We start from the raw sequence: 12,047 nt of genomic DNA, 5'->3' as shown, positions 1-12,047 counted from the left end.
TGGGGATTTATGTTGTTGAGCTTGGAGTAAAAGGATAGAGTATTTTATAGCTTGAAACCTTGTGTTCTTAAGGTGTTTGCTGCTGGAAAATTGATTGAATTGAGTAAGTTGAAGCTCAAGTTCAAGAGCTTGAAGTTTGCTTAGTTGAAGCTTGATTTTTGGGTTATTTGTGCAATCTAATTTTGGTAGTTTAATATTGGAATTTAATGCTTGAGTTGTATATTTTAATCCTATAATGTTTGCTAGCAACTTTATTTGGTAATTTGAAAGTTTGATCAAGTTTTGGAGTAATTTGGTGTTGAATTGTTGTTGAAAATCATGTTTGAAGGTGGCTGATTTTTGGGTTTTCAACCCAGACCATGCCGCGGCCCGCCCCTGTTGGTTGAACTTGGGATTTTGCCTCAGGTGTCGCGACATGGCTTGGGCATGCCGCGACCCGCCCTCGAGTTTATGGGCAGTTTTGAGTTCAAACTTTGAAAATGCATATCTTTTGATTTCGAACTCCGATTTGGGAGTTCTATATAGCGTTGGAAAGCTCGTTCCGAGCTCTATGAGATTATCTGAGTTTTAAATTCCATGAATATATTTGACGAGTTTGAAATCAGGGATTAACCCTATTTATGAAAATCCCAAATTGTGTGACTAGGATTACCGACACCTGATCAGGAGCACCCAGGGATTTGGAATCTCTTCTATTGTTGGACAACAGGTAAGAGAGTAGTTAGCACGTAGAGTATGCGCAATGGCGCTTATATTGAAAATGATATGTATGAATATATAGTAACCAGGACTAGGTTTATTACCCTAATATGAGCGGTTTAATAGAATAGGGTTATTACCCTAGTGATATATGTGTGTAAATGCCATGCCATGTTAAGTGTAATGAGATTTAAGGATTATGCACTCAAGGCATAATCGGGTTGGACTCGGTAACCATAACCTACATGAACCATTCTAAAGCCTTATTGTATATAAACGTGTGAGAGCAACACGTAGGTCTACACCACGTAAACATAAATAGACGTGTGAGAGCAACATGTAGGTTTACGTCACGTAAACATAAATAGGCATGTGAGCCTAACATGCAGGTTTAAGTCACACAGACAGATTTGAATGGCATTACTGTTTTTATATTATATGATGAGCATATTATCGATATATTTTATACTGTCTTGCTGGGCTTGGCTCACGGGTGCTCTACTATGCAGGATTGGGTAAGACTGCTGTTGATCAGCCATGAGTGCAGGAGTTGGGCGAAGAATGTACATGTCTGGGCCATATCAGACCAAGCAGGTTGAGGGTCTACCAGTGTTGTGCTTTTGAGACTCTGTTTTGCCGCTTAGACCGGCTGAAAGAAAAGGACTTGTAATATTATTTTGTAAATGTTTTTGGGATCCCAACTGCTGTAACTTTTAGTTTATAAAGTTTAAAGTATTACAAGTTTATTTTCATTCCTATTGTTATAAAAATTTAAATTTTGGGCTAATTCTATTAGTAATCTCGTTTAGGGGATTAGGGTTTTATAAGTATCTTGGGTGGCGTGCCTAATTATCTAGGGCGCTACCTTGATGTTCTGTAAGAGTGCTAAACACAAGAGGTCTTAGCCTGAAAGATTGATCTCTCAAATCATCATTCTCAATGGCAGCTTTAAGAAGCTCAATTTCCATCACCTTCCCACCATGCGCCTTGTCTAAATTCTTAGACTTAGGCACACTTCGCTTAGTTCTAATGAACTGAGACACATGGGGGTCATACTCATCAGTAAACCTTCTAATTCTCTTCATCATTGCCATGAAATCTCAACAATACAAGTTACTTACAATCCAAGAAAATTCTGATTGGATTGTGAAAAAAAATTAAGCAATTTTGGAGGAAATTTTTAATTCACTAGAAAATTGTTTTGGAATTTTAGAGGTCTTAGAAAAAAAAATACAAAGGTTTTTGGGAGTCTGAAAATCATTGGATTAAGATCAGCAAAGGAGGAGAAGAAGAAATCTCTCAAAAAAAAAATTGCACCAAAAAAAAGAAAAAAAATCTTTTCTACCTTGAGATGAAGAAAACTTGAGGGCATGAAGAAATTTTAAGAGGCTTTCCAAAGGCTTGAGCATGTGGGATGGAATGAGAAAGTGTGAAAATTTTCATTGATAACTTTCTTATTTATAGGTGAGTGTTCAATCTCCTAATACTAAAGCTAATGTTTGTGGTAAATTTAAAACTTTAAAGGAAAAGGTAAATGACAAGTAAAAGATATTATATCTTTTCCCTTCTCCTTTTAAGTAGAATTCAAAATTCCAATAGAAATAGGAATAAGAATCCAAATTTAAAAGGTAACACTAATTCCTAATGCTATTAAGATTAAGGATAAATTAGAGATTTAAAAGAAAAAGATAAATGATAAGCGAAAAATCACAAGTCTTTTCTCTTCTTCTTTCTCTTTCTAATTTTGAATGGAATTTACAACTAGGATTAAGATTCATATCCAATTAATCCTAATTCCATGACAAAAATAAGAAAATTTAAAATTTTCAAAGAAAAAGGTAAAAGATATGTGAAAAAAAATGATAGGTTTTTCCTTTTTTTTTTGTTAATTAATTTTTAAAATTCCCAAGGACTAATCAAGAGAGTTCAAAGTCCTAATTCAATTGGTAATGCTTACAGAATGATAAACAATTGCCAGAGAATATCAAAATTGATGCCCATCTTGTAATTTCAAGCGAAACAGGCTTGGTTCACGTCATCAAGTCAACTCCACACAAGTGTAAAGTTGACTTGGGGGGAAAAAAAGTTAACCCGAAAAATTTCCTTGGTGACATGGATATCATTGTTTGATACGTGATTAGAAGGATGGCATCACAGAGTTGAGTAGACCCGACTCGTAGCAGCCGACCTGGGAGGGAACCCTAGCTTTGCACCCAGGTCGACTTCGGGAGCTTCGAGATGGAAGTTTAGACTTCAATAACTTTAATCTAACTCACTATTTTTCAGTATTCTATACCATGAAGACATCGAGTAATCTAATCAAATGAACTTGTAACCCGGAAGCAAACTTGAGCACCTATGGTTTCACCTTGCGCTTAAGTTGACATTCCTAACTAGGGTTTTAGTTTTTGGGATTGTCTTAGTGAAAATGGATCAAAACTTGCATTGAGTCATCAACTAGACATACCACATATATATATTTGGAGCATCAGAGTCAGAAATAGAACAACATTGTTTTTGAGCAGCCAGGGCCTCAACGAAGTGAGCAACCCAGCGCCCAGGTTGACGATTTTTCAATCTGGGTGCCTTCCAGGTATCAGATCGACGATATCCAACTTTTTCATCTTCTTCATCTTCATCAAAAAAAGGGGAAATATGTCTTTTTGGGGAAGAAACAACACTTCTTGGGTGCTAGAAGCAAGGCCTAGCGCCTAGGTTGAAATGTCAACCTGGGGCAATTTTGATGATGTTTTTCGAGAACTCTTTCGAGCATCTTCTTTATTCTCAAAAAATATTGAGATTCAACTATTTTTGGGAACCAAACGGAACTTCCAAAGGCCATAACTAGGACCAGCGCCCAAGTTGACATATTGTCAAACTAAGCTATTTCCAATCAAGTTCACCAAAGAGTGCTCTAGGCATTTTTTTTCTATCATCAGATATAATGAATATTCAAGAATACTCTGGGAGAAAACCATAAATCCAAGCCCCTGAAAATATGGCCCAGTGCCCAGTTTGAGGGCGCTGCCTTCGATTGCTCAAATGTCAAATCTAATTTGACCAATGAATTTGGAATGGTCAAAAAAGGGGTAGGAGACCTCATGCTCAAGTTCAAGAATCTTGGAAGTATCAAAACAAAATTCCAAGAGCTCGGGAATGAGTGCCCAACGTCTTTTTTGACAAATGGCCTGGTGTGCTGGGTTTTGCTTATCCAATTCTAATTTTATTATGGTCGTCCATCTATTTTTTCACAATTCTAAGATTCATGAAGTCAGAGAATTCAAATATACAACTTCGCATTTCTCATTTCCAACATAAGGAACTCACTCAGAAATGAGAGTTTCGAGTCTATCATTTCCGCAGAACAGCAACATCTCCGAGAATCGGTGACCAGCTTCGCCAGAACATAGAACAGACTGAGTGATGTCAAAATATAAATTAAGAATCTTAAAGTACATCCCTTAGACGTTCTACACTTACCCAACATCCAGGTTGACGTCATATGTCAACTTGGGCACTGGAATGTCAACATGGGCGCTAGATGTCAACCTGGATGTTGGGTCATGAATTCTTTTCAGTAAAATAGCCATAACTCACTCAATATTAATCTGATTGACGTGATTCAACTTGCGTTTAGAAGCTAATTCAATTATCTATCAAGTCATATCCCACACTTAAATCGCAATTCTAAAGCTATCAGCACCAAAATTCACTCCCAAGGGAGTTACAAAAATAAGCTCTGAGTGACCCGCAGCGGGTCCCGTCGGGCTCTGAAAAATGGTCATCACCACCAAGAGCTAATTTTCACTGTTAGATCATCATCTACGGTCAAAAATATCTAATTTGTATTTTTCTCTATTTTTATGGGCCTTCTTCACCTATAAAAGGAGAGCTCCCCAAGCTCAATTCTTACTTTCAGAAAATTATCCACAAGGTCAGGGCTTCTCTCTCTAGAAATTGGAGTTTCTGGCACTTAGTCTTTTCTGTAATACCATCTTGTGAGAAATAAAAACTCGAAGTAGGCGTAACTCTATTATTGTCACGATACAGAGAGTGAAATACTATAAGTTTGTTGTCTCTCTTATAATTACTTAACTACTTTTGTATTCTTGCTAAACTAGCGAGTGGGTGTGGCTTAGAAATCTAGTCCAAATTTTCAGTCTATAGATATCTAATCAATATTCCCTAAACTAAAAGACATATTTAACAAAAAGAAAAATAAAACAAAACAAGCAGAAAAAAATATAAACCCACAAAAAATAGTAGGAATAAACCTTAAATTGAAAAATGATGAAATATTTAAAATGCAAATGAGTTGAAAATAATAATGAAAAAAAATACCTGAATCGTCGGCTGAGTGTGCTTTGAGTTGAAAGATGGAGCATATTGGGGTAAAGGATTTGAGAAGAGAAGAGTAGGGGTTGAGGGTATTGATCGTAAATGAGACATTATAGCTGGGTAAAAGGGCTTTAAGTGAAACCCTTTATTCCGGGTTTTTACTAAAAACAAAGATAAAAGGGTTTCACTAAAACCCTGAGGGCCGTTTCGCTAACCAATATAAATTGAGTCTTGAAGTCATTTTTTACTTTTGATATTTTTTTTAACGTTCTAACAAACAGAGCCCTTGTCTAAAAAAATTTCATATTTGATGCACTAAATTTAAAAGTAAGATAAAATGTCTCAATATATCATTTATCCTTTTTTTATTATTATTTTTGTTAAACTTAAAAAGTTAAAAAGTTTCATTTCTGGTAGTGAGTGCTTATGGAATCGACCTTACTCTTATGATAATCTGTTACTTGTAAATGATAATTATACTTGCAAAAACATGGAGAGACAATACTCTTTGAGGCACTACTAAACTGTTAAATATTTCTCTTTCTCAAACTTTGTGCAAAAACATCCATCATCACACCAAGGCTGAGGCTCACATTCAGACTCATTTTATGGGTACAACAACAGTGGAAATTTTTCCAACTGTGATGTAGGGCGAATAAGAGGAAGAGGAGGTGGTCATTAATGGAGGGCATGTGGTAATGGAGGGTATTTTAACATTCAACCGTGGTGGAGGGTGTGAACAAGAGGAAGAGGAGGTGGTATATGGAGGGCGTTTTGAATTTCCTACATATCTCATCCTGATTTTATGTATTTCATCATTTATTTGGTATATCTTGAGTTTGTGTACTTTATTGTAATAGTCTTTTTTTTTTTTTTTGAAAGATTATGTAAGAGTCTCTTTTAATAATTGTGTAATCCCTCTACAAGAAGAACACGGGTAGACATGGTTTTTCCAGTACACAACAATCTGCTTTGAAATGAGTCTTGATGACTCACCATTTATTTAAACTTTTTTTATTTGAACCATTTATTTACTTTTGTCCATGTTCTTATTAGTTCTGCTCCTTTCAATTTTAACTTTTTTTTTTTTTTTAAAAAAGAATTGCCTGGTACATCTGAGGCCTGGTAAATTTGACCCAAAAATTGGGCTTTAATTACCTGTTTAAAAGCATACACACAAAATTCAGTTCCAACAAGTGCTAAAACTTTTTAAAGGGGCACCAAAAAAAAAACACAAACCAATCATTTGTACTGACACCATGTTTTGAATGGTGCCACATATATATTCTAGCTGATCAAACACAGGGAAAGAAAAAAAGCCAAAGCAAGACTTAATAGATACTAATTAGGCTGCTTGAAAACGATAATTCATGTTCCATACATAACTCGATAAACCACATGCATTCTTTTCAACAATATACATATATATAGCTAATTACCTTAGTGCGTACCTATGTGTACAGTTATCCTAGGTTGGCCAAATTATTTTTGTTTTTGTTTTTTTTTTTTTTTGTCTTTTTTCTTTGATGTCCATCACTTTCATCCACAAATACGACACATATATACATACAATTTATATAAAAATTTGTATAATATATGTATAAATAGCTCAATATGTAAAGATTTGGATATGTATTTTTTTAGCCATATGTGATTCATGGGCATGGTCAAGAACAAGTTCTTATTCCCCAGCAGGCACTAGCATGCACGCCATTCCAAAGCAACAAAAAAGTAGTGTCGCCAAATCTCTTTTTGGTTACAATGTCTCCTCTTTTATGTAGTCACTTTTCATTATCCTAATCTCTTCTCCTAATGTACTCTATTAGTGGAAATTATTAATTAAAAAGCATTTAGATCCATTATATTACATTTTACTTTACAAATTATGTATAGTAGTTTTCAATATATATCTCAATAATCCATATATATTCATAGATTTAATTATCTGACATACTTGGAGTTTAGGATTAATTAGTTAACAACATGCATGCATGCACGGAATTTTTAGAGATTCAATATTTTACAGGAGAAAATTCCTTTTGAGAAAAATAGAACTAATTTTTAAAGTAATTAATAATTTTAGATTAATTATACGATCATTGAATAATAAAAGTTAAAACTAAAGTCAGAATTTGTAATTAGACCGTAGGACGGCATTAAAGCAAAAGTACTTAGCTAGGTCGTTCAATTTTAAAATTCCTATAGTTTTGGCTTGAAAACTTTAAGTATTTCTCGAATCTCTTAATAGTTTTAAACTTTAGAAAGAATTAGTAAACTAACAAAAACGTAGGATTAAGTAGGTTGGGATATAAGAAGAAACATCTTCCACAAATGAGGTTATAATTAGCTTATCTTATATACAATAAACATGTTACACAAGAAGGCCTACTCTCAAAGTACTATCTTTTGCATATTAATTATTTCAATTGTTTTTCTATCTTCTTTTCTCTTTAATTTGCTAATCTAACTGTGAATAGTATATAGTGGTCGTGGGCTGCTTTGCCGTTAAGGAACTTAACCGAAGAATATTCAGCCAATAAACTATACATTAATACATTAAAAAAAGAACAAAGCTGTAACATTTTGTACGATATGGAATTTGGATCGTGAACTAGACAATATAAACCATTAAAAAAATGTGGGGTTTTTCTTTTGCCCATGTACTCTAAATTCTGGTTCATGTCTAGAGCTTGAATACTTTTTCAAGTGTCGGCCTCATGCTATCCATCTTTGGCTTAAGTTATTTTCTGCTTTTGCCTCTAATTTCACTATTTTTTTTTTAATTTCTATTTCCTTCCTTGACAGCTTTCTCTCTTTCTCTCTCTCTCTCTTTTCTATGTAGCCCATGATGGTTCTATAGCGAGCTACATAGATTCCCTAGTGCTATAGAAATTTTGAGGTTGGGGATTTTCATGGGAAAGTATGTATATTATTACTTTGGATCACCAAAAAACAGTCTTATGATAATCACTTTCTTTGTTATATTATATTAATTATCTCTCTAAAATTGAGGGGTATAAATTGCCTATTTGGGTACTAGAATTTTTTACCACGAAAAAGATCTGATTAGCAAATAATTAAACAAAAGCCACCCAAGACGTCATCTGTAGAGTAACTCAGAATTTTCACAGCTATATTAATTGAGAATCAATCCATATTAGTACTAACCTATTAGTTAATCCCACATCGGTCAATCACGAACCTAGTTGGTGCTGGTCGCTGGCAATGACTTTTGTCATGTCTACGGGCTAAACGGCTCGGCTACAGCTACACTGTCTTAGCCGAGCCATACACGTGGTTCCACGTCATCATGCTCCCATACTATTGGCTACATTCATGAACTTCGTACCAAAAGAGGACACGTGTATATAGTGGCTCCCAGCCGATTTTGTTTCTTCATGACTAAGCTTAAAAACATAAAATCTCAATCTTTAAGAAGAGGGACCCATATACAATATGTCACACTGCTTTTAAAAGTAAACTCGCTTCATGTGGACCCTACTATAGTGCCACCTGACTCAAAAGCTATGATATGTACTTATACAGGTTTATATACACATACGGTTTATGACGAAAATGCCCCTTGCATAGAATACTAATTACTAAATTGGTACCGTGATCATTGACCATAAATACGAGGCCCTTGGGCTGAACTTAGTCCCTTTTCCCCAACTTCTCTCTCTCCCTATACTTATTACAGAAACTCTGGTTAAGTAAAGAAGCTACTTAGTATAGTATAGTTTTAACCATGATTTCAACTTTTCCACCCATGTTTCCTTCCTCCGACTCAATTCTAGGAAACCCATTTCCGTCCTTCGACGGAGGATTCACACCCTGGGATTATTACCTTGATCTTTTGCCGACGACTACCATCCCAACTCCCGAACCGCCCGAATACACGTCCAACTCGCCCGGTTCAGGGGATAATCTGCCCCAATCGCCAAAACCCATCATGTCCGGTTCCGGGTCAGGGTCCGGTTCGGACGACCCGAACAGTAACCGGTCAAATCCCAAACGTTCTTTAGAATGTCTGGACCGGCCGGTTTCCGTGGTGGAGGAGCGTAAACGGAGGCGGATGATATCGAACCGGGAATCGGCGAGGAGGTCACGGATGCGTAAACAAAAGCACTTAGAAAATCTAAGGAACGAAGTGAACCGGCTTAGAGTCGAAAACCGGGAAGTAACGAACCGGTTACGGTTCGTTTTGTACCATTTACAGTTGGTTCGAACCGAAAACGGTCAGCTCCGGTCCGAACACGCGACGCTGCGGCAGAAGTTGTACGACATACGCGAAATATTGCTTTATCGGCAACTCCAACAGTTCTCATAACAATCACCTAAATAACGCCCATGCAATAATTAATGTCATTATATTAGTCAGAAGAACCAACTTCATCGTTAATTATCACTTAAATTATTAAAATCAACCCTCGTAAAAAATAACCATTAAATTATTTAATATATGAAAAAAAAAAATGGAAGAAGAGAACACGTAGGGCAGTCTATAATTTTGTAAATTATATATATAGATATTATTATTATTATTATTAAAATATGTTTAAAGAGAATGGTGGTGGTGGGTAGATTTTGGTCATTTTTGTGGTTTACAACAAAAAGAGGTTCTCTCATATTAATGTTGTGTAAAAATATTTAGTCGATCTATATATAATTTAGCTATATAGTTAGCATGTTCTTGTTTGGTCATGTTTTAAAGCTCCCATTCTTCTTCTTCTTCTTCTGATCTATCTCTCTCTTTTTTTTATTTATATATTTTTCTATTACAAATACCATATATATTATAGATATGCATTAGTCGTTTCATTAATTATATAAGCTCCACTTTAGTAATATATGCGGAAGTTATAATCTGATTAATTAGCCACTTAAAAAACATAATATTGGCAGTCTGATCAAAAGCACTTAAACTAATGAGGATTTGATATGGTGGCCAAACATTTCCATGCTTCATATTAGTGCTCTCAAGGGTTTGCCTTCCTCTAATTAGCTTATATATATAAATTAAGATCATGTTGGCGATGATTAATAGAACACTAGTTACTTCAGAAGCGGATTAAAATACAAAAATACCCCTGGCTAGAGACCGTTTAATCCACTTTTGCCAGGGACAACGTTGTCAGTGCATATACATTATACCTATACGTATTTTAATTTTAATTTATTATATATATAATATTTAAAATTGACATGCCACAAACACAATGATTAGCCAAATTAACTATACTTAAGCAAATATTATTTATTTAGTTTGTCCATGACGTATGTATGATTCACCCGTCTTAATTTGCACTTAAAAATAAAGAAATGTTAAGGGATATTTAAGTATAGTAATAAAAGATGATATATTATTATTAGTATAATTTAATATTAAATTTATATTTATATATTTTAATTTAATAAATAACATAAAAACTAACTTCGCCACATTTGTATTTTTAGACACCTTAATATATCTAATATATTCAACGACCAATGACATTTCAGTTTCACTCACCAACTGTTATTTTTCTCTATCCAAAATAATCTAATTCTAAAGATAAATAAGTCATGATAAAATGCTATATGGCAACTGTTCTAATTTAATATCTAATCTTACTTTTTTTTAATATTAATTATTTATAGAATGCTACATTGCTATTAATAATTAGTGTGCTTGTTGTTAGTTATAACATGTTCACTATATCACCGTAAAGTGCTTTATTATGAGTGGTTAAATTTTTTTTTTTATAATAATTATTAAAGTAAATAGGTTAAAATTGCACGAATAATAAATATATCTTAAAATAGTATTAGGTACCATTAATATTTTATTTTATTTTTTTTTTGACAAAGTGATTAGAATCACTCATGAATTTACGACGCAGACGTCTGCCAGCGACGCTGGAACCTCCTTGAACTAGGATAGCTCATCGTCTAACCGCAGAATATATGCTTTGCCAAACCATGGGCCGCTAAATATCCAAAGCGAGCCACATAAGACAAAACTGCCCCCGAAAATTTAGAAAATAAAACTATAACATCTTCAAACACCGCTTCTAACTCTTTGAAATACACCTGAAAAAAGCAGAAAACCAGAATAAAACTTTTATTAGAAAATTATCAAATTGACCAGAATCTACCAAACAACAAGAACTAAGCAACCAGAACCCCACTAAAAAATATTAGAACTAGTCAAAGGGATTACCCTTTGGCTAGTAGCAACTGAATTATAGCACTCTACTTCATAACCTTCTTAAAGTCATCATCCCTCACTAAGACCCTATCATCTAAAATAAATTTTAGTATGTAATTTTGTAAAAAGCAATGAACTTATTAAATCCTACCATATATATAATGAAACTATAATTTGATCCATTTCTATTTATATCAATTATAGAAGTTGACTGCCTTGTTTGAAAAAGATCTTCCAAAAACAACCTTGGAAAAATCTAAGCTTTCTTGATTGACATTAATTTCCAATAGGATAAACACTATTATTTGACTCTATTGGAGTTAACTACTTTTTTAAATAAATATTAATATACTATTAGTAGTATTAAGATAGATAGATGTCAATGAAAAAGTAATGTATATACTATATATAGCTATTTTTTTATTATTATCTTTCAATACAATAAAATAAAAGTTAACCTTATTAAGCTTAATTGTCTATTTATTTCAGTATCTTATAGGATAAAACAAAATTTCCAATTCATTATTAATGTCCCCTCTCTCTTATGGAGATAGCATCACGCCGCTTCTTCTAATACTGGATTTTTTGCTTGCAATGGTTAATTCTTTGCTTAAAGTTGCCTGTAAAATCTCGCCCCCACGCTTGAAGAGATTCCCCACAGTAAGAGATTTTCTTCATAACATGTCGACCTTCACAAAGGTCCCAACTATCTTTAAAAACTTGGCGGCACAACGGTTCACGAAGCCATGCATTTTCAAAACGGAATTGGCAAAATAGCACCGTGACAGTACGCACAGTCGGTTCAAGAAGCAACGAGCAA

The 12,047-nt window shown here is 34.1% G+C and overlaps 1 protein-coding gene across 1 annotated transcript; it reads left to right on the top strand.

Moving 5' to 3' along the window:
• The first annotated feature begins 8,711 nt into the window (after positions 1 to 8,711).
• On the top strand, positions 8,712 to 9,741 carry LOC115713741 (basic leucine zipper 43-like). The gene has a single exon (XM_030642221.2). It carries the CDS (start codon positions 8,786 to 8,788, stop codon positions 9,365 to 9,367), a length of 582 nt encoding a protein of 193 aa, XP_030498081.2. The 5' UTR covers positions 8,712 to 8,785; the 3' UTR covers positions 9,368 to 9,741.
• The last annotated feature ends 2,306 nt before the right edge of the window (positions 9,742 to 12,047 follow it).

This window comes from Cannabis sativa, chromosome 4 (assembly GCF_029168945.1).
Source record: "Cannabis sativa cultivar Pink pepper isolate KNU-18-1 chromosome 4, ASM2916894v1, whole genome shotgun sequence".
NCBI classification, from domain to species: domain Eukaryota; kingdom Viridiplantae; phylum Streptophyta; class Magnoliopsida; order Rosales; family Cannabaceae; genus Cannabis; species Cannabis sativa.
The sequence above is the reverse complement of the archived record's forward strand: the minus strand, read 5'-3'. Positions and strand labels throughout refer to the sequence as shown.